We start from the raw sequence: 26,320 nt of genomic DNA, 5'->3' as shown, positions 1-26,320 counted from the left end.
CAGCTCTAAGTATTTCATAATCTCTCTTCTGGTTTCTTTTTCTTTTTTTTTTTACCTCAATAGTTTTTAGTAATATGCTATTCCATTTCCAGATATGAGGTGTTTAGCTATTCTTTTGTTCCTTATGTCTAGTTTTATTACTTTAAAGCCAGACACTACAGTCTATATATTCTTAAGAATTTATCAGGACTTCTTTCTGTCTTCAGCCTTTCTGTATCCTTGTATTTTAAGAGTGTCTCTAGTAGGCACACAGAAACATGTTGCTCTTTTGCTGCCTCCTAGTCATTCAGCATCTGCCATGGTTAAAAGCCTGGACTCAGAAAGTCACATGGTTGTGAGTAAGAACCCAGCTGCACCATATTTGTGCTCAGACCTTTTCCCAGGTGCTTTCTATTTCTGAGCCTCCCTCTCTTGCTCAGAGAAGTGGGGGCTAACAATGCCCACCATGAGAACTCTGCAAGAGTCAGGTGAACTCATGGATGTGCCTGACACATGAGAAGACTCAGTAACATTGAGTCAGATCCGACTCTGAAATTCTTTTTCAAAAAGGGGCATGGACTATTCAAACAGAGGGCTTCAGTATCTCCCTCTTTGCCTTTTTTTTTTTTCTTTTTTTCTTTTTTTGGCCAGCTGGCTTGCAGAATCTTAATTCCCCAACCAGGGATTGAACCTGCACCACAGCAGTGAAAACACCAAGTTATAACCACTGGAACTCCAGGAAATTCCCCCTCTGCCTTTCTTTATGTTGATGACATGGGAGCCATGGCCTAGTTTGTCTTCCAGGGCTCTGGGGAAGAGCAGCAATTAATGAAACGCTCTTGAAAGTGTTATAAAAAAAGTACAAGAATAGTTGAACCCACTTGTAATCCAGAGCAGGCAGGGGGGTGAGGGAGAAGCAGAAAATAACCCTCTTTCCTTGCTTTTATAGAATGCGGAGAGCAGTTTACAACAGAAGAATGAAGCCATCACATCTTTTGAAGAAAAAACCAATCAAGTTATGTCCAGCATGAAACAAATGGAAGAAAGGTAAACACTTCCCCCAGCAGATATTCCCTAGAAGGTGCTGGGCATTATTTGGGCCTGGGGACTTACTCAGAGTATTTCAAAAGTATAGACAAGTTAGGATGACTGTCCTTCAGGTCCCCAGCAAGGGGACCGGATTCCCCAGCTTTGCCTAAGCATGTATTCATTTAATCAACCTTAGGGCTACATCACATTGTCCTCTCAGGGGGTTAGAACTATCCAGTGAGCTCAGATTTAAATATCAGGTTAGGACTTCCCTGGTGGCGCAGTGGTTACGAATCCGCCTGCCAATGCAGGGGACACAGGTTCGAGCCCTGGCCCAGGAAGATCCCACATGCCGTGGAGCAACTAAGCCCATGTGCCACAACTACTGAGCCTGCGCTCTAGAGCCCACGAGCCACAACTACTGAGCCTGTGCGCCTAGAGCCTGTGCTCCACAACATGAGTAGCCACAACAATGAGAAGCCCGCTGACTGCAACAGAGAGTAGCCCCTGCTCGCCACAACTAGAGAAAGCCTGCGCACAGCAATGAAGACCAAACGCAGCCAAAAGAATAAATAAATAAATAATTTTTTTTAAATAAATAAATTTAAATAAATAAACAAATATCAGGTCAGAGACTTCGCTGGTGGTCCAGTGGTTAAGACTCTGTGCTTCCACTGCAGTGGGCACGGGTTCAATCCCTGGTTGAGGAAGTAAGATCCCTCATGCCGCACCAAAAAATAAAAATTTTTAAAATAAGTAAATGTCAGGTCAGTAGGGGATCAGAATAGGGTCAAAAAATAGACTCGCACAGGGCTTCCCTGGTGGCGCAGTGGTTGAGAGTCTGCCTGCCAATGCAGGGAACACGGGTTCTTGCCCCAGTCCGGGAGGATCCCACATGCCACAGAGCGGCTGGGCCCATGGGCCATGGCTGCTGAGCCTGCACGTCCGAAGCCTGTGCTCTGCAACGGGAGAGGCCACAACAGTGAGAGGCCTCGTACTGCCAAAAAAAAAAAAAAAAAATAGACTCGCACAAATACAGGTGGCTGATTTTTTTACAAAGGTGCAAAGGTAGTTCAATGGAGAAAGGATAATCTTTTCAGTGAATGATATTGGAACAATTGGATATCCATACACCAAAAAATGAACCTCAATTTAGACCTCACACCTTTAAACAAAAGTTAACTCAAAATGGATCATAAATCTACATGTAAAACTTAAAACTGTAAACTTTTAGAAGAAAAAACAGGAGAAAATCTTTGTGGCCTTGGGTTAGACAGAGGGCTCTTAGACATGACATAAAAACATGATCCATAAGAGAAAACTTGATAAATTGGACTTTATCAAAATTTAAAACTTTGTTCTGTGGAACACACACTTAAGAGAATAAAAAGACAAGTTATAGATTTGGAGAAAATTTGAAAATCACATATCTGACAAAGGACTTATATCCAAAATACATAAAGAACTCTCAGAACTCCACGAACAATCCAATCTAAAATGGACAGAGGACTTCCCTGGTGGTTCAGTGGGTGAGACTCCACGCTCCCAATGCAGGGGGCCTGGTTTCAATCCAGGGATTGAACTGGGGATCCAGGGATCGATTGGGCAACTAGATCCCACATGCATGCCGCAACTAAGAAGCCTGCATGCCACAACAATGAGCCCGCATTCCACAGCTACAAGATTCCGCGTGGCACACTAAAATTCAGTGCAGCCTTAAATAAATAAATAAATAAAAATTTTAAATGGACAAAAGACTTAAACAGACCCTTCACCAAACAGGACATATGGATGGCAAATAAGCACATGAAAAGATTGTCAAGGTAGCAGGATACAAGATTAATATATAGAAATCTGTTGTATTTCTTTACCCTAACAATGAAATGTCAGAAAGAGAAAGTAAAAAAAAAAAAAAATGCTGTTGAAAATTGCATCAAAAAAAAAAAACCTAGGAATAAACCTAACCAAGGAGATGAAAGACTTATACGCAGAGAACTACAAAACATTGATAAAAGAAATTGAAAATTGAAGATGATTCAAAGAAATGTAAAGATATCCCATGCTCTAGGGTTGGAAGAATTAATATAGTTAAAATGACCGTACTACCCAAAGCAATCTACAGATTTAATGTGATCACTATCAAATTACCCATGACATTTTTCACAAAACTACAACATATAATCCTAAAATTTATGTGGAACCACAAAAGACCCTGAATTGCCAAAGCAATCCTGAGGAAAAAGAACAAAGCTGGAGGCATAACCCTTCCAGGCTTCAAACGATACTACAAAGCTATAGTAGTCAAAACAGCATGGTATTAGCACAAAAACAGACATATGGATCATTGGAATAGAGAGCCCAGAAATAAATCCACACACCTACATCAATTTATCTTTGACAGAGGAGGGAAGGATATACAATGGAGAAAACACAGTCTCTTCAGCAAGTGGTGTTGGGAAAGCTGGACAGCCTCATGTAAATCATTGAAGTTAGAACACTCCCTCACATCACACACAGAAATAACTCGAAATGGCTTAAAGACTTAAATATAAGATGTGACACCATAAAACTCTTAGAAGAGAACATAGGCAAAACATTCTCTGACATAAATTGTAGCAATGGTTTCTTAGGTCAGTCTCCCAAAGCAAAAGAAATAAAAGCAAAAATAAACAAATGGGACCTAATCAAACTTACAAACTTTTGCACAGCAAAGGAAACCATAAACAAAATGAAAAGACAACCTACAGACTGGGAGAAAATATTTGCAAAATGATGCAACTGACAAGGGCTTAATTTCCAAAACATACAAACACCTCAAATGACTCAATAACAGAGAAACAACACAATCAAAAAATGGGCAGAAGGGACTTCCCTGGTAGCATAGTGGTTAAGAATCTACCTGCCAATACAAGGGACAGGGATTCGATCCCTGGTCCGGGAAGATCCCACATGCTGCAGAGCAACTAAGCCTGTGCACCACAACTGCTGAGCCTGCGCTCTAGAGCCTGGGAGCCACAACTACTGAGCCCGTGTATCACAACTACTGAAGCCCACGCACCTAGAGCCCATGCTCCACAACAAGAGAAGCCACCATGATGAGAAGCCCGCACACCACAACAAAGAGTAGCCCCCACTCACCGCAACTAGAAAAAGCCCGTGCACGGCTGCAAATACCCAACACAGCCGTAAATAAATAAATACAATACAATACAATACAATACAATACAAAAAATGGGCAGAACACCTAAGTAAGCATGTCTCCAAAGAAGACATACAGTAGGACAATAGGCACATGTAAAGATGCTCAACATGGCTAATTATTAGAGAAATGCAAACTGAAACTACAATGAAGTATTACCTCACACCTGTCAGAATGGCCATCATCAAAAGTCTACAAATAAATGCAGGAGCGGGTGTGAGGAAAAGGGAACCCTCGTACACTGTTGGTGGGAATATAAATTGGTGCAGCCACTATGGAAAACAATATGATGGTTCCTTAAAAAACTAAAAATAGAGTTGCCATATGATCCAGCAGTCCCACTTCTGGGCATATATCCAGAAAAGATGAAAGCTCTAATTTCAAAAGATATGTGCACCCCAATGTTGATAGCAATACTACTATTTACAGTAGCCGAGACATGGAAGCAACCTAAATGTCCATCAGTAAGTGAATGGATAAAGAAGATGTGAGATACATACACACACACACACACACACACACACACACACACACACAATGGAATATTACTCAGCAATAAAAAAGAATGAAATAATGCCACTTGCAGCAACATGGATGAACCTAGAGATTATCATACCAAGTGTAAGTGAGTCAGGCAGAGAGAGACAAATACATGATATCACTTACATGTGGGATCTAAAACTGATACAAATGAACTTATTTACAGCACAGAAAGAGACTCACAGACTTAGAAAACAAACTTATGGTTACCAAAAGGGAAGGGGAGGAGGGATAAATTGGGAGTATGGGATTAACAGATATACACCACCATATATAAACTAGGTAAACAACAGGGATTTACTGTGTAGCACAGGGAACTATATTCAATATCTTATAATAACCTATGATGGAAAAGAATTGGAAAAAAAGAATATAGCTGTGTGTGTGTATATATATATATATATATATGTGTGTGTGTGTGTGTGTGTGTGTGTGTGTGTGTGTATTGTATAACCAAATTACTGTACACCTGAAACTAATACAATATTGTAAATCAACAATACTTGAGTTAAAAAATAAAAAAAGATGTTCAGCATCATTAGCCATTAGGGAAGTGCATGTTAAAATCAATGAGATGCCACTGCATACCTATTAGAACAGCTACATATTTTTATAATGACAGTACCAGGTGCTGGAGAGGCTACAAAGCAACTGGAACAGTCATACATTACCAGTGGGAATGCAGAATGGTACAGCCACTTTGGAAAACAGTTCTTAAAAAGCCAAACATACTCTTACCATATGACCCAATAATCCCACTCCTGGCTGTTTGCCCAAAAGAAATGAAAACTCATGTTCACCCAAAAACCTGTACACAAATGCTTATAGCAGCTCTGTTCATAATTGCCAAAAACTAAAAGCAGCTCAGATATCTTTCATCAAATGAATGGATAAACTGGTACATCTATGCAATGAAATTCTACTCAGCCATAAAAAGGAATGATGACTGATACACACGAAAACTTGGATTGATCGCAAAGACATGCTAAAAGAAGCCAGTCTCAAAAGGTTATATGAAGTATAATTTCATGTATATGACATTGGGGTGGAGAGAAGGTGTGACTCAGAGGGGCAGTGCCAAGGTGTTTTGTGGGGTGATGGAACTATTCTGTATCACCTGGTAGAATGGATTGTAGTAATGGCTACATGAACTTATGCCTGTGCTAAAACTCCAGGAACTATTCACAAAAAGGAGTCAATTTTACCATATATTAATTTTTAAATGTAAAAGAAAGCCAGCAAGAATATGCAAAAATTATATGGTAAATGTGAGGAATGATCCTTTCCTTACAAAGATTTGGTTCATTTGGTCTAGGTTACAGCACTCAGAGAGGGCGAGGCAGGGGGCCGAGGAGCGGAGCCACAAGCTGCAGCAGGAGCTCGGCGGGAGGAGCAGCGCTCTGCAGCAACAGCTCTCCCAGCTGCTCGAGCAGTGGTAGGAGCCCTGGCGGCAGCAGGTGGCTGAGCGGTGCGGGAAGGACTGGGAAGGCCATCTCCCAATTGGGGCAGCGTCCCAGTGTCCACTTCAGAGGTGGCCCCTGCAAAGCTAGGATTCAGATGAGAAAAGAGACGTCTATTCCCTGTTTCACGAATGAGAAAAACGATTGCAGGGGGTTCAGTATAGTCCCCAGGGCTACTCAGCTGGTGAGAAGGGCATCAGGATTTAGTTGCGGTTCACTTCCTACCCCTCTGTAGCTTTCTATTTGCCCCCAACCCCCCAATATCCTCCATTGTCAGCTGGCTCTGGGTTGGAAAAAGCAAGATAAATGTTGCAGAATAAACGTCTCTTTTCCTCGGGTGTCCATCTCAGTAGAGGGTTCTGTGTGTGTGACCCCAAGTGTTAGAGCTCTTTTCCTCCCTCTCCATTCGCATAACTGTCAAGTGTGTGCCTGTGCCTGCTTTCCATGACATGTTCCTGGTCTTTCCTATGGAGGTGCAGATGGCCCTGCGGGAAAGGGAACCTTATTTCCATGCTTGTTGAAAGGTCTAGATGCTCACGTGGCAGTTCAGATTCCTGTGAATCCCCCGTTTCTTGAGTGGTGACCTGGGTTGTGGGTTGTGGACCTCCATGAAAATCTCTCATTGAGACTAACTCAAGTTCATTTTGCGAAAACAGCTCAAGTCTAGAGAAAGAGTTGAAATCAGAAAAAGAGCAAAGACAGGCTCTTCAGCGAGAATTACAGCATGAGAAAGACACTTCCTCTCTACTCCGAGCAGAGCTACAGCAAGTAGAAGGATTAAAAAAGGTAAGGCAGACTGTCTTGGGGAGAAAAAGAGCTTCTAGCATCTGCAAAAACTCCTGCTCAAGAGCCTCCCAGTGGGCAAGTGAGCCACGTGCATGACTCGTGAATCCGCAGCTGCAGGGCCAGTCCCCACTGTGCGCCAGCCGGCTCCAGGCCTGCGACAGGCCTGGGACACTGTTCCCACATCTGCTCTAGGAGGAAAAGGCAAAGACGCATCATAATCCAGTGAGCAAACCAGAGAGACTCGGTAATGAGAACAGTGAAGAGAGTAAAACAGTAAAATGTCCCCACACTGGCATGGCGGGTGGCCTGGGAAGAGAGTGACAGTTAAGCAGACAATTAAATGAACAAGGGCCCTTGAACAAGGGCCAGCCATGCAGAGCCACCAGGAAGTGTGAGGGTCTGTCGCAGCAAAGGAGCAGAGAGAAGGGCTGTGTGGCTGAGGTGTGATAGCAGAGGAAGGAGGGCTTGAGCAGAGCCTCAGGCAGCCCTCCTGCACCACACCTTCCCTGGAGGAGGATCCCTGCAGCGGGGGCAGTTCCCAGACCTAGATTTTGTCTCGTTGAGCACGGTAATGGGTACTGCTGCAATTTGAGAGAAAGGCCCTTTGATTTCCATTGGAAAGTACCTAGAGCCCCTCATGAGAGAGCCTGCTAGGCCCAGTGTGGGGATTGCTTCCTCAAGAGCCACTCCGGCTCAGAGGTGGAGGAGAGGACTTCTAGAAAGTTCTGCCGCATGATGGAACATGCCCCCTTTACTTCAAAATACTTTGATCTAAGATTTGAATTACACACACCCCTGCAAAAGAAACAAAACAATGTGTCTAACATCGCTGGGAAGCCTCAGCATGCCCTTGTGAGCCTGTGTTAATAGGCTCTGGAGCACAGGGCCCAGGAGCGGCTAAGGGGGAACTGCCACCACTCAGGCCTAAGCCCCGCTGCTGCCCCGGGGTCAGCCCTGAAAACCCAAGTTACTTTTCTGGGTCTTTGTCTCTGCCCTTGCCAGCCTTTGTCCTCAAGGTGTGCTGGCCCCAGATTACAAAGTCATCAGCATCATCCCCAGCGAGCTTCACTCCATGGCTCGGGCCTCCAGAAGGGCTTGCCACTCTCGGGGCCATGAAAGAGAGCCCAGATCTTGGCCTTCATCAGCCTTGCTCATTCGTTCTCCGGAAATTTTGACCAGCCCTTTCTGAAAAACAGATTATTCCTAAACTAGCTTGCCCTGATACAAATCTGTCTTTTCATAGAAACTCAGATAGGCAAAGCCTTTTTTGCACTGTGAGGGTCTGTTTTGAACATTTCTCGCCCCACATCACTGTTTGCACTGCAGAGCCACTCCTGAAGTGCTCACCCTTCCAGTTGCCCATTCTGGTGAAACATGAGGGAACCTATGAAATAACCCTGTCTTGAAGAAGGTTAATACAACAAAACTGTTTCTTGCTCTTGAAAAACATTCCAGGGACTTCCCTAGCGGTCCAGTGATTAAGACTTGGCGCTTCCACTGCAGGGGACACAGGTTCGATCCCTGGTCAGGGAATAAAGATCTTGCATGCCTCGCAGAGTGGCCAAAAAAGAAAAAACACAACAGAAAAAAGAAAAGAAAAACATTCCAACCTGCTTGTCACTATGATTACTAAACCTTAAAAAAAAAAGACTTTCAAGTCTGTGTCAAGCACCTTGTTTGTTCACTTTAGGAGCTGCGGGAGCTCCAGGATGAGAAGACAGAGTTACAGAAGGTTTGTGACGAGCAGGAACAAGCCCTCCAGGAAATGGGTCTGCACCTCAGCCAGTAAGAACCCCACTCCCCTTGTCTGCCGCCTCCATTAGGGCCACTAGGCCTCCCTCCCCCTGGAGAGTCACACCAGCCTACCCACTGCATCACTCAAGGCCCAAACCTGTGTCCTCTTGTCAGAGGAGGGAAGGCCAGTCGGGGAGGCCTGCCAGCTATTCAATGGTGATGCCCCCACACACACACTAAACCCAGGAAGTCAGGCGCCAGGGACACAGCACTGGTTTGGGTTAATTAATTCATCAAGAATATCCTTTGCTAGTGACTGGAACCCTCATGTTCACAAACTTAGTATCTGTGTCCCAAGGGAACAAGATGGGTGATGAGAGGGTTGTGTGTTTAGCTCCAGAGGGAGGACTATGGCTTGAGAATGTAAGCCTGCCACAGTGCAAGTATGGTGACCACTGAACCTCTCTTGAGACTGGATACTCACATCTAGCAGAGTCTGTCTGTCTCCAATGGGTGATGCTGAAGGAGTGCAGACCCTGCTGGTTCTGTCTCCCCTTCGACTTGACAGCTGTCCTCCCTGGTGTGCCAGTCCTGCCAGGTTGCTCTGGACAGTCTGATAGGTCACACTGCAGATTGTGGAACTTGCCCGTTTGTGTGATGATTGCATTTTTAAACCCAGTGTGTAGCTTTTTCTCTTTGAGTCAGGACTTTTGATTGCCAGTGACAGATATCCAACTCACACTGGCTTGCTTAAGCAAAAAAGTCATCAGGAATCAGTCTCTACCTCCCAGCTCTGTCTGTCACTTACCTCACAGGTGGGTCTGGCCCCCACGGGGGCAGTGTGGCACCCAGCAGAGCTGTCCGTCAGAGAAACGAAAGTTCCTCTTTCCCCATCACTCACACAGAGACCCCAGGTTGACTCACTGCTCCCACCTGAGTCCTGATGCAGGCACAATGAGCAGCACAGCCCAGGCTCAGGCCCAGTGCAGAAGACACTGTGACCAGAAAAGGACCAGAGATCGGAAATAACGTGAGGATAAACCAGAAACACACTAAAGTAGTCCACACATGTGCACAACCTTAGGATTTTTCTGTCTGGAAAGTTGGAAGGTTTCAAGCAGTGCTCTGGGCTGGCCCACAAAAGTATGAAGAAAAAACAAGAAAGGAGAATGTTATGACTCTGGTGGGAATGTGGTCTTTTCAATAGTTTGACGTGAAGATGCTGCCCATTCGCCATCCTCTCCCACTCACCATATCTTTCAGATCAGCCCAGGGCTGCTGGTCCGTTGTGACCTGAGGGCTGCCTGCCACCTCTCAGGCCGAGTGCCCTGTGCTGCTGCCCCCACCATGGGGAGAGCTCCTGGAGAGTGGGCAAGGCCAGGTGTCAACCCCACACTCAGAGCACAGGCCAGGTCTGAGGGCGTCCCTGAGACTAATGAGAACCAGATGTGGAGGCTGGCGTGGTGCTGGCTTCTTGGATTTGCAGTGGTGTTTAGACAGAGAGGGAGGTGTCCTCGGGGTGCCCTCCCCCCTTCTCAGGTGGCTAGCCCCACTTTTTCTCCTGCCTGTCCTCTTCATGTTGGACAGACAGCAAACAGAGTCAGAGACACACTCCTAGTAGGCCACGGGCCTCAGAAAAGCGGACAGGCTCTGGTCTTGAAAACGCACCTCTGCACTTGGCAGCCTCCCAGCACTGCTGCCTGACCCAGCTTCAGAATGTCCTTCACAGCCGGGTTGTGTAGGTGTTGCCATGTCAGGGATACATACCACGGCAAGGCTAGTGCTTTCTCCCCTCCTCCCTTCTTTTTGCAAGCCAACACCAGATGACAGAGAAGCCTGTTCTCAGATGCCTCCACCAACTACAGGCACAGCTGCCCAGTTTATCTTGGGAACATCTGGATTCTTTTCAAATTGTATTTCCCAGGAAAGTTCTTATATGTTGAGGCTGCCATCTTGACCTTGTCCATCCCAGACAGCTTCTGGCCCTGTCAGCCCACTGGCCTATTTCTGCAGCCAGTCAGGGGACAGAAGGAGCACCTCCAAGCACTCCTGAAGGCCACAGGGGTTTTTCTTTTAAAGGCCTTGATGTTTGGTTTCCTAATCCTTCCCTAGAAGTCTAGCCTGTGTCTCAGAGGCCTGCCTCTCCGGCACTTAGATTAGGCTAATCCAGTGACAGTTTAGGCTAATCTCAGCTTTTAAAAAAAGGCTTTGACAAATACATATGTTTCGTTTTATCTGGTTTAATTCTTCCAGTTTAGACAATGTTCAGTCCTGTCTTTTATGTGGAGAACTAAGGAATTATTCTTGCACTAACAAGAATGGAACAAGGGGACTTCCCTGATGGCGCAGTTGTTAGGATTCCCAATGCCGGGAGCCTGGGTTCGATACCTGGTCAGGGAACTAGATCCAGTATGCATGCTGCAAATAAGAGTTCGCATGCCACAACTAAGGACCCCGCGAGCTGCAACTAAGGAGCCCACATGCCGCAACTAAGATCTGGTGCAACCAAATAAATAAATATTTTTAAAAAGAATGGAACAAGAACAAACAATCATGCCCCCTGAGCCTGGCCTTTCTAGACAGAGCAGGCAGGCAGCAGGAAAGGGGCTGGTGAGAGGCCTACAGATTCAGGTTTCTGCCATGGGGGAGCCCACGCCTGATACGGGAGCGCCCCCCTCCCCCACCCCGAGTTAAAGCACATGTCACACTCAGGAATAGTTGCCCAGAGAAGCCAGAAACATGGGCTTTTATGAGATAATTCTCAATTTTTAAATGCTTGCAGCTATTTCAAAGTCTTTTTAAATCCTTGCCAATTCAACAGTTTGTTCTTAGGCCAGATTCAGTCCACAGGCTCAGCCTCAGACTGCACCAGACACGAGCCAATAGTGAGATGACTCTGGGATTATAAAAAGGTGGAAAGAAGTAATTTTACAAGAACCCGTGTTATCACACTCTTCTTTTACAAGTCTTGTTGACTTCACAAAGCCAAAAAGTTTTTGTGGGTTTACTTCGAGTTTGAAAGCCCCTCTAGTGAGGCTATGAATCTCTCTCTTTTTTTTTTAAGGTCAAAGCTGAAGATGGAAGACATCAAAGAAGTAAATAAGGCACTGAAGGTACTGGATTATTAATGTTATTAACATAAGAATCACTACTCGTAGCTATTAGTCAGCTTGTGCTAATATCCTAGCATGCTCTTAGGTTTTCTCACAAAAATCAGGTGAGAATGTGTGGTTGATTGGTGGTTCTTGTCACTTATTTACGGATAAGAAAATGCTGCTCAGAGCCATGTAACTTGGCTGAGATGACGACGCTGCAAGTGGCAGGGCCCAAGCTGGAACCGAGGTCCTCTGGTTCTGGTCCTCTGCTGTCAGCTGTAGTTTGACATTAGGCCTAGATCATAGGTACCCTAATGAAGGAAATGAAAAGTGGCAGAAAGAGATCCAGGTATTTTTTTTTTAATAGTGAGAGTAAGACCTTTCCCTCCAAGTGAGGGGCCACAGGCCCACTAAAGGGCCCTGTGCCATTTCTGGGAACCACTTAAGCCCTGAGCTGGGCCAAGTTTCTGGACCATTTTGGGGAGGGCAGAGTGGCACACACAGCTTAAGGAGAGCAGGAACATGTGGTCCAGGTGACCCCATGCAGTACCAAGCTGGGGCTGAGAGAGTGGAGAGGAGGGTGCAGGAGCTCCTAGCCTTCAGCTTCAGCTCTGCTGTGGCAGCAGTGCACAAACACCCTCTTCACAAGGCACCCTCCAGCGTATGCTAGAGCAGAGATCCTAATGTCTCTGACTACCAGGGCACCTCAGGTCAGAAGCAAATTGTCACAGCAACTAACAGCAGCCTGGACTTGCGGTTCACATCAGTTTACTGTATCCTCCCTTGTATACCGAAAGCTCCTTGGATGTCATTGCTGTGAGCTGTTTATCTTTGTATCCCCTGCACTGCACAGAAATGTGCACAAAACGTCAGCTGACAGTGCCAGAGGGAGGATAAAAATCATAAAATGGGACTCTAGAGCTGCGTGGAACTAGTGAACCCAAGGTTGAAAGCCCTGGGTGTGGTGCTGCAGCTCCCAATCATAAGATCTGTGTCATCAGGAAAGTGATGGCCAACAAAAGCCAAGGAGCCGTGAAAGTACACAGGGCCCTTGACCCCTGACCACCTCAGTCCCTGAGGCTGAATAAATCACATATCCTAGTTTTCCCTTAGAAAGTCCTCCAAAAGCATCTCTCTAAGCCTCAGTTGGCTCCTGGGCAGAATGGAGACATCTGCCTCCCACGATGCCCTGAGGACTGGGGGTCAGTGTGTATGGAGAAGGGCTTCCTGTCTCCACAGCATGTTGCCTTCTGTCTCACGGTGGGGACTGTTGTCACAGATTTTCTAATCTGGCTGACAGGGTTGGCCCTTCTTCCTCCTGCCAGTTCAGGAGGCACTTTGGATAATGTCTCAGCCAGGGTTGGAGTTAACCAGATCCTGATTCTGGTTACCTCAGCCACAGGGCACTTATTGAAAGGGGGTGGGTGAGTCTCAGGTTAAGGGAAGGCTGGAGAATCTGGCTTGAGGACTGGGGGCAACCTGTGGAGACCAGGAAGCCAGAGGGCGGGCAGGCTGCAGCACATGAGCTCCAGCTGTGGTCAGGGTGGGGACAGTCCCGTGACGCCACTTCTAGTGGAGAAGAGGCAGTCCCGCAAAAGCAGACCAGGTGCTATTAGGAAGGGACAGCAGATGCTGGGTTGAAGGATGAACACAGCTAAAGGTTCATCAGGAACCAAGCTGTAAAGTGGGATTCTGTGGTGTTCTTTCCTCCTCAGGGCCATACTTGGCTGAAAGACGATGAAGCCACGCACTGTAAGCAGTGTGAAAAGGAGTTTTCCATTTCCCGGAGAAAGGTATGTGGGGTAGCCCTGCACTCGCTCGCTCAGGGGCTGAGTTCGTGCCCTGCCTGGGCTCTCCTTCCTCTGGTTCTGGAAAAGGCCTGTGGGGCTAGGCCCACTGCATTGTGTTCATGCTCACTGGTCTGCTGGCCTATGCAGATGACCTTCCAGCCTGCCCCCTTTCAGGGACCCCAGCCGGTAAGTTACAGGCCTTGTCTCCATCACAGTCCTCTCAATGATTTGGGAGTTGGGGCTGCTTGTTTGCAGAAATGGTCTAAGTGTGTATATCAACTGAAAATTCTTTGGAAGCAATAGGACCAAAATCTAAGTTAGGCAAAAACAGAATCCATGGGGAACCCATGGGCAATTTAAGTCTCAGGACAGGCATCCAGGTGGCACCAAAAGGTAACTGGCAATCTGGGCAGGGCACTTGCCCCCAGTGAATGCCTGTGTAGCCTGTCTTCAGGTTCCGGAAGAGAAGGTCTTGGGCCCAGTCTTTGGTCCAGGGTTGACAAGGCCTTTATTGACCAGTTGGGCAGGACAGGGGCAGGATATAGATCTCACACAAAATAGAGCCTTTACTAAGGCTCCCCACACTGAATGGCCCAGTTCAAGGTCCATTGTCTAGCCTGACTGGGGGAGTAGGGGGCAGTTGGCAGAAGTGATGTATAGAGGGACACACAGGTCCTTGTCTTGGCGTCTGCCATGTGCCCAAGGTTCAAACAGCAGCCCTGTTTACAAAAGCAAGATGCCCTTCTCATGAGGGGCTGGCTAAAGAAACCTTGGGTCACCACCATAGAATGTAGTGATTGCAGAGAATGAACCCAGGCTCTTTAAGTAGCACGGACTACCAACTCAGTGAGTTAAGAGCTGTCAAGTCCAATAAAACACAAAAAAAAGAACCTTAACTCACCCCTCCAAAACTCCATGGATTTTACAGGAACATAAATGTAGAAACAAGGTCTACAAGAACCCATTCCAAATTGGTACATGCCTCACTGATACATGAGGGAGGGATTTTAAAGCATTAAACTTTTAAAGGTCGATAAACTAGAGCAGGTGTGCAGACCCAGGCAGCTCAGCGTGTTCTGAGCGTGAGTTCTTTTCCATCCTCTAGCACCACTGCCGAAACTGTGGCCACATCTTCTGCAACACGTGCTCCAGTAATGAGCTGGCCCTGCCCTCCTACCCCAAGCCAGTACGTGTGTGCGACAGCTGCCACACGCTGCTCCTTCAGCGCTGCTCCTCCTCCACCGGCTCCTAAGGTGGGGGCATCAGCAGGGCCTGCCTTCTGGACCAGTTGCCAGCCTGTCTTCATGGGCGTGGGCAGCCTCAGAGCAGTGCCAAACTCTTTGGGTCTCGAGGTGGCCAGGGACTTGGGAGGTTAGTTTCCCAAGAGAACAAGATCCTCGCCTGGGCTGCTGTCACTCTGGAACACAACATGCGGGAACCAGAAATTGCACGCCTCTCCTTTCCAAATTGTATGGATTCAGCTCCTCTGGATTGAAATTCTCCCTTGACACCACTGGCTTTGGTTCAGATGTAACCTTCATGATTTTGCTATTGTCATTTTTCAGTTTCCAAAGAATTAACCTATTTTGCAGCAGACCCACTAGTGAATCAATTCCTTTCCCTCCCCGCTGCCCCAGCATGCTTTCCCTGCTTCAGAATCAAGAAATCTGCTATTTCACACCCTTGTGAATATCCATCATTAGCCCTGCAATAAAATCATTTATTTTTCATAGTCAAGAAATTTGCTGTTTCACACTCTTGTGAATTAATATCCATCATTATTAGCCCTGCAGTAAAATCATTTATTTTTCACCGAGTCAAGAAATTTGCTGTTTCACACTCATGAATACCCATCACTAGCCCTGCAATAAAATCATTTATTTTTCATTCTGGTGCAGAAAATGAAGGAGCTGTGTCAGCTTCACAGGATGCCCAAAGCAACCCCCATTTCAGGACAAGGCCCTTGGTGAGGGCGACTGCCTTCGAGGTGAAGACCTGAGCCTGCTGTGTTCTGGGGTGCAGGCTGCTCTGCCCAGTTGAGCCAAGGACAAGTTGGGCTGATAAGTCCAACAAGCACAGAGAAAGTACCTGTCACCAAAGCCCAAAAGTCGTTCCCTCATATATTTGGGTTGGCCAAAAAGTTCACTGAGTTTTTCCTAACATCTTACAGAAAAACACGAATCTGTATGGCCAGCCTCCAAAACTGTGCCCAGCTCCAAAGCTGCATTCATTCCAAACTACAGATTTTCACAAGGTTCCAAAGAACCACAATGTTTCTAGAGTTCAAGTTTCTAATTCTAGTCCCTTTTCTTCCTCCAGTAAGGCATGTTTTTCAACAAAGATGTTCCTTGTGAAAAACTAGAGGACCAGGGGAAGGAACCCTCCTTGTGTCCAATTCCCCAGACATGGAGTAACTCAGTAAAGATCTCGGGCAGCAGCTGAACACCAATGCTCAACAGTGCCTCCCCAGAAAATTACCAAGTACAACACTCCTGTATCCCCAACCCAACTGAAGGTATGCACCCAGCCTTCAGAGAGCATGTGGCAGGGCACGCAGACTGCAGGGCCCTTCACGCATACCTTCACGCAATGCTGCCATCTACAGTCTGTAAATAATCATTCCACACAATTTTTCAGAGTACACTCACCATACTCACCTCACCCAAGAGGAAACCTTCAGCAGTCACAGCAAGTAAAAATGTACACATGTGGCTTCAAACAGCACAAGCCTATATTCACAGCTCCGATTCTTAATTCTAACCTCAATACAGCGAAATTTTTCTATTAGAGGGATGAATGAGTGGCAATTCCCAAACTAGTGTTAAGTATCTGAAGGGAATCCTAGAACTACACTTACAAGAACTGCTTACTACTATCCTAAGCAAATGTCATTGAGTTTTTATATATGATAATGGTTTCAATTACTGATTTAAACGAATCATTTGTTCTCCTGAAGTACAACTTGGTATTCTACTTCAGAAGCTTTGTAAATAAATGGAATAATGTCGCTCTTAAGTAGTTTTGATCTTGAGGAATGAGGTAAAAATAAAGGTTGAAACCTCAATGTGAAAGTTCTCTATAAGCTAGCTCCTTCTAGAAGATACCCCATATAAACAAAATTCAAAAGATGCCATCAGACTAGGAAGGGGTAGCTCTAGTCAGCCACCCCTTGCCTCTGGCACTTCCTCAGCCATGCTCAAAAGGCTTCCATGGACATGCATAGCATGCAGTGAGGAGACTTCTGCCTCCCCCTTGGCTTTGTGCAAGTGCTTAGCAAGTCAAAGGCAAAAATTCAGATCAGATCCTGTGCAGCCAGGCCAGACATACAAGCCCTTCCACAGGGCCCCAGAGCTACGTTTACCTTCAGTTGCACTGGAGGGAAGAGAGGTCTGAAGACATCTACAAAACGGCCACAACTGCCGAGCCTGTCTGCCACAGCCAGAGACGTGGGCCACTGTTCACCTACGCCCCAGGCAGGAATAGATCACCAAGAAACAGTCCACATGACACTGAAGCACAGACAAGACAAAGTGCAGTTTTTAAAAGGAAGATTTATTCAACAAGTTTCACTTAGCGCAATACACCTAAAAGGAAAATCACAATACAATGAAAAGATTTAAATCAAGGCCTCAGAATTTCAAACAAACACCAAGACCAAAATCCTAAAGTATTGGTATTGCGTCTCAAATTTTCCCCATTAACTTAAAAAAAAAGCTTAAACTTACGTGCCATAGAGGTTATTAAATGAAACTAGAATTAACAAACATGCCAAATGTTTCACTTTTAATTGTAGACACAGCTCCTATATTGAGTTTCACAAAAAAGCATGTCTTTCAACAATGCATCCAAACAGTGTTCAATGTAATGTGGTGTAAGCAACATTTAACATAATTCAACTGCTTTAACCTAAATACACCTACTGCTTAAGTACATCCTACAATATAACTAACTTGAGAAAAGCTGAAAATTATTTAACAGTAACAGATTACTCAACCTAGTTACATCCTAAATGAATGTTTGTGTTCAAAAATACTGAACCTTAAGTCTTTAAAACAATCCTGATTTCCACTTAAGAGTAAGCATAAACCACAAGTTTGTATTGCAAAACTGTTAAAACTTAAGTTTTGTAAAAAATGTTGACCAAGAGTCAGTGATCAGGATCAATTACATTCCCCATCCACCACTCATACTGGACATGCTAGACATCCCTCCCATTCCGTTCACTCCCATAGATGCTCGGCTTCCACTACTGTAGTAGCTGCTGTTCACTGTTCCTTGGCTGCCTGCAAAGAGATCAATTTGACAAGTCAGGATGAGTATCAGATTATCAGTCAACTAAAATACAGCATTCCAAGAAAAAGTTTAAAAAGTATACGAGTACAAATGGCTGCTGTCCAAGTGGCGAGAAGCATGTTTGGGAAAAGGGACTCCCGACTCCAAACAAATCTCAATTAACCCCTTTTCTCTGCAGTACCAACTTGCCAGACTCTTGTGCTACCATTTAATTGGATGCTTCAGGATCAACGTGGAAAATTAAGTTTAAAGGAAAACTAGTGTTTTTCAAAAATTGCAAAATTACTTCATGTTGTTTTTAAAGCTAAACAAAGCATTTTAAAAAAAAATTTACCATAAACATTCACAATGTGTCCATCGAATGGCATATATGAATAGGGAGCACAGGGGCAATCTCTTGCTTTTCCTATTCATGGCGGGCAGGAAGTGAGACGACGAAGTTGGACTAAAGGCAACTCACTGTGCCCAAAATGGCAGCCTCCATGGAGTTAAATCAGAGCCATTGACTGCTATAGAAAGTGTTACTACAACATATCAGTATTTGCTATTGGGAATTTAAATTATACTTTTCGAGAAAATATTTACCTATGCAATGTTTGATTGAAAATCACTGGAGTTTTCCTGTAAAACTTGGTCTGCAAAAGGATTTTGTAGGGTAAGACTATAATACCAAAATCACCATTCTTTAGACCAATTGAAAAAATAATTAATAAAACCAATCCTAGGTTAACTGACTAGTAAATACGGTCCTAAACCCAACCACCATTCTATTATTTAAAATTCTCCCTCCATCTAAAATGGATTTATTGCTAACAAAAAGAAAAAGTGAACAATTTTATTTAATGTTTTAACAAACGGAGGCAGATGTTTTCTGGCTCGACATTATTCAAAGTTGCAATAATGACTATTTTGAATTCATAGAATACTTCCCCCTCCCAATGATTGATTCTGAAAGTTAAAGCTATTTGAACAGTTATATTAGGATCAAGAGCATACATTTAATAACCCAACTTCACCAAAAAGGAGCCTGAATATTCCCAACTAAAGAAACCTGCCTGAAACTTACTCAAGTATATTAAAAAACACACTTACCATATCCACTCATGCTGCTCTGGCCACCATAGCCGCCTCCATAACCACCACTCAGCTGCTGGCTGGCTGGGCCGCCATAACTGGACTGGTTTGCTGTTAAGTTAAGAGAACATTAGAACCTTGTTCCTTATGTAATGTGGTACCTGGTGGTACCGGGCTTGTAATTCTAATCTATTATTTTCCAGTCTTGATCTTACATCACTATATATAACCCTCTGTGCCCTCCTTCTGCCTACTGTCTATGACCAGACTACCTTTCTATCCATCATTTGAGCTAGTCAAACACTTATAAACCACAAGGCCAACAGCATACACATCAGCAGGACTGAATCCACGTTTCCGTAAGTAGAGGCATTTTGACAAGACCTTATGAAAATGTTTAACTGGATTTAGTGGGATTTTCCCCCATAATTCGATATATATTAAGGGTAGGTCAATACACAGGTATCACTAAACACCTGATTATGCCCCAAAATTTATTTTGATCCTATGCTTTTTGCTAAATATTACTTTTAGATTTATACTTCATACTTATAGACAATTCAATTAGTTTCTTTCTGTAGTCCCCTCCCCCAAAAGTACTTCAAACTAATTTGTTATCTAACAGTTTTATGTAACAATTTAAGGCACACATACTATTCAAATCTATACTTTTCTTTGCCTAAATTATGCTTAACTCCTTATATATATTAACTTATATAATTGACTTATACAGATATAAACGTTTTGGTTTTTAAAAAAACTAACGATATTTACACAAGCCCATGCCTCCCATCATTTGGCTACCATAAGCACCACCGCTTGCTCCTGCTGTAGAATTCAAGAAGAGTTCTACATATCTGTGTTCTGAAATGAGAGAAAAGGCATACAAGGTTAGCTTAAAAAAAGACACTAAAGTGATATTTACACAAACCCATGCCTCCTAGCATTTGGCTACCGTAAGCACCACCGCTTGCTCCTGCTGTAGAATTCAAGAAGAGTTCTACATATCTGTGTTCTGAAATGAGAAAAAAAAAGTTGAAAATGTTTGTTGGTGAAAGAAAAAGATAAGCACTTTTAGTTCTTTTAAGTAGATCTGTGAACTATAAATACTTTTAGTAAAAAAAAAAAATTCTAGCTGCTTCTCTCAGGTGATTTACTTTATGCAAGTTTCAAAAAGCAGTATTAAACATTCACCTAAATTGCTTTGTCAGTTAAGCATATACCTTAGTCAGTGTTCTTATCACAAATTTTTTAATCATACTAACTTCAAAAACCCACACACTTTTTAAACATCCCGTAGAACCCTATTATTGGATTACAAATTTTTCTCATCCTTACTATTCCTTTATCGTAATCAGTCACACAACTACCTATAAGAGACCTGAAGATCCTTAAATCACACTTACGCATATTTGCTTTGTCTTTTGACATAGCTGCCACAGCATCTTCATGAGTTGCAAACTCGACATCTGCTTCACCAGTTACTCTGCCATCGGGACCAATTTCAATATGTACTCTCACAGGGTTGAGTGGTGAAAAAAACTAAATATAAGGTATTTCAGAGAATCAAGTCAAATATTGTTACAGGAAACAAAACTTTAACATGCTGCTTCACTTAAGTAGAATAAGAACCATGTTTTTACTGTTACACTGAGATATACAACTTATGAATTTATCCTACACTTACATTATAAATGTCATTCTCAGTAGCTCTGTAAGGTAATCCCCGCATGTGTACACAGTGTCCTGTTGTGCTCTGGAAAGTAGAGCCACCATCCCCGTATCTGTGATCTGACATTCCTGAAAAACAATAATTGAGGTCTAAATGAACAAGAGTTAAGTATCCCTAGATGAGAAATTCAATTCTTACCTTACCTCTTCCAAATCTATCTGACCCAAATCCATAGCCATCATTATAGCCATTATAATCATCATAGCCTCCATAACCTGAAAGGCAAGAAGTACAATCACTAAATAAGTCACATAAAGAACAGACCTCGTGACACCTGCGCAACACACATACCTCCACCGTACGCACCACGCCTCATCCTTTCAAAGCCAGCTCCTCTTCCAATGCTGTTATACCCTCTGCCAGCCCCAGGTCTGTCATAGGGACCTGGCCGCTGCATGGCCATAAGTTTTCGTGGTGGATCATAGTGAGTTCTAACTTCAGCTCGACTGCTCTTAAAGATTTCGATATACCTAAAGCATTGTTCAAGAGGAAAGGGAGTGGGGAAGGGAGAGAAAACATTAGTTCATTTCATACAGGTATTCAGTTACACAGAAAACAATGTAGTCATAGCCATGAAACTGACTAATATTTAAAGCCAGATTTCTTATATTTGTACAGGCAATGACCAGAAATTCACTCAATTTTAAGATTTAATGTAAACTTTATAGAAAAAAAATTCACTCCTCTGAGGCAGAGAGCCCAACCTTAGGGGTAGAGAGGAGTACTGTAAAATAAATGTCTTAGGAGGGAAAGAATTCCACTCAACTTTCAACATTTCATGTCTTAAATCCATTGGCATTATGTATAGCAAGTGAGCTAAAAAGCCAGCCTCCACCAACAGTCTAGCCCACACTACACATTTCCTTCTGCCAATAAATACCCCAGCCTATGCTTTTAGTAGGAATCAGCATAGGTAAGCGCATGCTTCAATGAAAAATAGTCACAAGCAAAGAGAATAAAACCTTTTGTGACAATTTCTTGAAAGCTATGCTTATTAATACATATGCAGAAAACATTTATACAGCAAGAAAGTTTGTTGCATTTCAACTTTAAAAACAAGATCAGAAAGTATCACATTTTCTTATGGTAATATTAATTTACTAGGTGGAGTTATTACAGCTAAAGCCAGGTTTGCATTAACATTTTTAAAACCATAGTCTCTCAACTCCAGTAACTGGGGTTAATTAGGAATCCTACAAAATTGTAAAGTAGACCAAATTAACTGGGGACAATTTCAAAACCTATAATTTAATCTGAAAGCACTATGGAACTTTGACATAGGAGAAGTTTGAAAATTGTGGCAAAACATCAAGTAATTGGGACTAGGAATCAGATTTTCTTCCTTGATTCTAAGCAGAGAGAATATGGATTTAATTGTTTACCATAAGAAAAGTGACAAATCCAACCAACCATCCATCCCCACCTGTGCCCTATTCTTTCCTTGTGTTTCTTTAGAGCCTTTTCAGCTATTTCCTGTGAAGCAAACTGCACGAAGGCCTCCCCCGTACTCCTCCCCTGGAAGTCCACCGGCAATGTTATCCCATTTGGCACGATTTCCAACCCTTCAACCCAAGGACAAATAACCCCAGTAGGGGGGCAATATTAACATCACAAGCCCAGAAATGATTCTTCTTATAGCTTTAAATACACCAGAATTTTAACTTTAGGTGAACGGTATGCTTTCAACAAGTACTCTTTAAAAATTCATTGCAGTAATATGAAGTTCCATTATAACAAACTATTAATTCTTAACACACCCCATGACACGGTATGTAAGAAAAAACCTGCTGAACACAGGATGCATTAAGAATTCAACAATTAAGAATACTTATTTATCTATGCAACTTAATGTTGAAAATTATACAAGAACTTAACAAATTTTCAAGCATTAGAGACAACAGTTTTACTAAATTCAAGATACACCTTTCACCTCATTTCATATTGCAATGTTTTAAAGTTAGTGGAACTTCAGTTTCAAGAAATTACATATTTAAACATTTAATATACAAATTGAAACATTGTTTAGTCATATAATTGACAAACATACAATCTAAGCTTTCAACAAACAACTGATCTAACACAGCACAATCATGCACTCTTATGCTCTAATAGTAGTAAGATTCACTTCTGGAAATTCCGTCTATGAAAAATCCTTTCCGTGGAAACATTCCCAAGCTTACAAAAAGGACTTAAAGCACTTTCCTAGAAGATATGAAATTATGTTCATATTTAACGATGTTGACAGATAGCATTCAATTCTCACCAATTTAGACAAAAACAATAAAAACAGACTTGATTGCAAAAATTCTGGCAAAATATTAGGACTTGATATGTATCTAGTTAAGTCAAGATTTTAACACATACTACACTAAACCATGAAAGGATTTCTTGTTCTTAATTCCAGTTTATCACAACATGAATATTAAGCAACAGTATTTAAAATATATGCTCTAACATTCTGCTAAACATTCAAATACTTTAGGCCCAAAACAATTTCAAAACACTTTCTGTACTTCAGATACAAAGACTACATTCAACCTACACTTATATTAGATTGACTTTCAGTAAGTTTAATTCCCTGGCTAAACCAATTGTTTCCTTAAGTTTTTTTTAATAAACAGAATGAGATCATTAGAGAATTTCTGGTCCCATGACCCAGTGTCTCTTACAATATAGACACTTGCCATAAATTACAACAACCTAACATACTAATCTAATGTTAAGGGATCTTACCTTTAACTTGAAGTACTTAGCTGTACAGCAATGTGAGGAAAGTAGTTAAGTTGTTGAGGACAATCCTCAAAGATCTACTCTGAACTACAATACTAAATATAGGCAGTTAGCATTTTGAAAGTACTTAATTAATCCACCTTTAAGATGGGCTTAAATTATTTGAAGGTCTCCAGGAAAAAGAAAACATTAATTCATCTGCATATACTCACAACCTGTTTAAATATCTAAGCTACTCAACTTAAGGTCTATTCAATCACATGTTGCCAGAGGCTAGCCAGAACTCACTGCTCAGCAACAAACAGGACTACATACCTGAGAAGAACTGAACAATTTCTTCCTTGCTACATCCAAAGGGGAGTCCTCTAAGCCGTACAAAGCCATCATTGGCCGTGTCAGGACTATTTGGACCAGTATGCTTCAACACCCAATCCATTTCAACGTTGTTTGACTTGAATACTGAAAGAGGTGCTTAGAATTAGTCAACTTTGGAAAGTTAGAAAACCAAGTTCAGACTTCCTGGGTCTTTAGATAATCTAGGTAGAGCTGCCATAAACTCTTAGATGACCATTTCCATGCGGTCAAATACCTAAAATTCAGAAGGGGTAAGATAGATTTCTATTTGTTTAATGTTTTATTTACTGTTACTAGGGCAATGTAAATCAAACCTTCAACATATCTGTGTCCCATAGTTTCTCTGTCTTTTTTCAGGGCCAATTTGACTTCATCTTCTGATTCAAGTTCAACAAAAGCCTCGCCACTCGGTCTGCCTTCTCTGGTGTAGATGAAACGAATACCTTGAGCCCCATTTTGAATTTTGCAGTCTGGAAAGAAAACAACTGTTAATACAGAATTTAAAACTAAAAACCACCTCTGGGTGATGAAATGCCTATACACACCCCCACTACAAAGCAGAGCATTTGCAAAGCCTAAAATGAGCAAGGTATTACTAACTCCTAGGGTGTCTCTTTCAGTAATTAAGCAGTTTTCCTCTTATGACCAAACTTTCTTATTCCCTAAATATATTCCCAATCCATCAAGAAAATCCAATACTCAAAGCACTGTCTTAATAAAGTTATCTCCAAGTCCTCACTATTCAAGTGTCCATTAAACATCCTTTTTATAACTCCTCAGTAAACTTTTACATCTGGACCTTGTCATTTTATGGCATTTTCTGAATAAACGTGGTTTGGAGTTTTGATTTAGGGTATTTGACAGTTTTACCTTACTAGCAGCAACATTACAATTTCTTGCTCGTATCCGAATTGCAGGGCCAATACTCACCTGAAAGGGGATCAATGTTACCAAGCTAAAATGCTCCAAGTTGCACAGCTGAAGCCAAACCCAGTCTTGCCCACTGCAAGGTGGCTTCCAGTGTACTTGGTTCTTGTTTTACAGGTCGTTTTCCGTTACACACTAAATTCAGATAGTAAGTCAATACTACAGTATCCTTCCAAAACCTGTAAATTTCTCCCAAATATATCTTTCAATCTCATCTTATGCTAATAATGAGAGCAAGGACATTTGGCAGACGTTATTCAGGAAACCTACATACTGGGGAAAAAACTACATAGGCAAGAAAACTTTCCTGGGCTTCAGTGTCCTCAACTGTAAAGTGAGCCAGATCAAGAACTATGAGAAAGAGCTCTTCAGTTACAAAATCTTGATTAGGAAAATTGTCTGAAATTAAGAAACGACATTTTATCTTTCCAAAGCAGAATGCCCCTTTTCAAATAAACGCCAAAACTGGAAAGGTGTTATATTTGTTCAGCTGCTGGGCAAAGTTCTCAAGGTTGAAAGGGAAACCCCATCTATCCTCATTTATCCTTTCTAAAAGACATCCACAGAATGACTAATACTTAATGAAAAAAAAAAAAAAATCCGCCAGAGAGGCCGCATTCCCCCAAGAGGGCCGGGCGGGTGGGGCTTTCGCAATTTCCATTGCGTAACAGCGGCCGGCCGGGCGCGAGCAGGACAGCGGGAACCGCTGCCGCCCGCGCCCCACCAGGGGGCGCCCTGGGCTCTGCCCCCCCCCACCCCCCACCCCGCCGCCGCCGCCGCCGCCTCCCCGCCCGCCCTGCAGCCCGGGCTGAACTCCCGCCTCCGCTTCAGACTCACCAGAAAAAAACCGCTGCACTTCGTCGGCCGAGCAAGACCAAGGCAAGCCCCGGACCTTCACCACGAATCCCTCGCCGCCTTCGGTGCCCAACATCATCGTCTCTTAGGGGGTCCTGGCGTCGAAACAGCCTGCAAGATGAGGATGAGGGTCAGACCTGAAAAATGTTAAAATTAAACAGTTCTCTGATCTCGAAACGCCCTGCCGGCCCGCGGCGCCTCCATAAAGGTCGAGCCCGTGCGGACGTTCCGACCCAGGCGACTGCAACACCGAACGCCCAGTTGGCCAGCGGCCGGGTCCCCGAGGCCGCTCTGCGCACCAGGTACCAGTGCCCCAAGCCGAGGGGCACCCGGCCTAGCGCCAGCGTGGAGGCAAGGAAATGGCGGCGGCCGCTTCCGCTCCGCCTCCTCCGACATCTCACACAATAGAGTCGGCGCGGCCTGCAGGCCTCAGCGGCCCTGCCACGACTCGGCGAACCATTCCTGGTGTCTAACGGTAGCCCGCACCTTGCTAAAGCCCCCGCAGCCTCTACAGAGACCTTGGGACAAGAAATCCTCGCAAAACTGGCATCGTCGGGGGCCGCTAGGTGGTAAATACGGAACACCAAACACTCACCTGCACACACAACTTCGGCGCGGCTGAGACGAAATGGCTAGCGGGCGCCTGCGCAACCTAAATAAGGCCCTTTGAACAAGCTCTGCGCACGCGCAGCTAGGTTCCCGCACCGCCCCCTTGCGTCACACAGAGCTCGAGCGCATGCGTA

General features: G+C 43.7%; 2 protein-coding genes across 21 annotated transcripts in view; one reads left to right on the top strand and one right to left on the bottom strand.

The window, feature by feature from the left end:
* The window catches only part of RUFY1 (RUN and FYVE domain containing 1), a 65,552-nt gene extending 40,694 nt beyond the window's left edge, over positions 1-24,858 (top strand). For 2 of the 4 annotated variants that reach the window (XM_019937411.3, XM_019937410.3), the window contains 7 exons: positions 929-1,026; positions 6,063-6,182; positions 6,864-6,993; positions 8,684-8,778; positions 11,792-11,840; positions 13,538-13,615; positions 14,718-15,353. In XM_019937411.3, the coding sequence (XP_019792970.1) occupies positions 929-1,026; positions 6,063-6,182; positions 6,864-6,993; positions 8,684-8,778; positions 11,792-11,840; positions 13,538-13,615; positions 14,718-14,864 (717 nt within the window). In that variant the 3' untranslated portion in view covers positions 14,865-15,353. Of the gene's footprint in view, positions 1-928; positions 1,027-6,062; positions 6,205-6,863; positions 6,994-8,683; positions 8,779-11,791; positions 11,841-13,537; positions 13,616-14,717; positions 15,354-15,510 lie in introns of those variants that run through there. The other 2 variants (XM_073802895.1, XM_019937412.3) reach the window with 2 other exon arrangements.
* On the bottom strand, positions 17,144-26,289 carry HNRNPH1 (heterogeneous nuclear ribonucleoprotein H1). Of its 17 annotated transcripts, none has more exons than XM_019937419.3 (14): positions 26,173-26,289; positions 25,560-25,688; positions 24,110-24,265; positions 23,757-23,900; positions 22,135-22,273; positions 21,003-21,181; positions 20,855-20,926; positions 20,667-20,800; positions 20,386-20,521; positions 19,935-19,994; positions 19,754-19,843; positions 18,998-19,090; positions 18,491-18,540; positions 17,144-17,895 (listed from the first exon to the last, which is right to left on the bottom strand). In XM_019937419.3, exons 2-13 carry the CDS (start codon positions 25,654-25,656, stop codon positions 18,491-18,493), a joined length of 1,350 nt encoding a protein of 449 aa, XP_019792978.1. In that variant the 5' UTR covers positions 25,657-25,688; positions 26,173-26,289; the 3' UTR covers positions 17,144-17,895. The 17 variants fall into 17 exon arrangements, with proteins under 17 accessions (XP_019792978.1, XP_019792980.1, XP_033709580.1 ...); XM_019937421.3 differs by having other exon boundaries at positions 19,784-19,843; XM_033853689.2 differs by having other exon boundaries at positions 20,667-20,779.
* Between the last annotated feature and the right edge of the window lie 31 nt (positions 26,290-26,320).

This window comes from Tursiops truncatus, chromosome 3, assembly GCF_011762595.2.
Source record: "Tursiops truncatus isolate mTurTru1 chromosome 3, mTurTru1.mat.Y, whole genome shotgun sequence".
In the NCBI taxonomy this organism is placed as follows: Eukaryota; Metazoa; Chordata; class Mammalia; order Artiodactyla; family Delphinidae; genus Tursiops; species Tursiops truncatus.
This window is presented reverse-complemented; position numbering and strand designations above follow the sequence as displayed.

Coding starts and splice junctions, on each gene's coding strand:
- HNRNPH1 (XM_019937414.3), bottom strand. CDS start 25,656: ATGATGTTGGGCACCGAAGGCGGCGAGGGATTCGTGGTGAAGGTCCGG. Junction 24,266..25,559: donor AGTGCAGCGGTTTTTTTCTG/GTGAGTCTGAAG, acceptor TTTTCTTTCCAG/ACTGCAAAATTCAAAATGGG. Junction 19,995..20,385: donor AAAAGACAAAGCAAATATGC/GTAAGTGTGATT, acceptor TTCTCATTTCAG/AACACAGATATGTAGAACTC.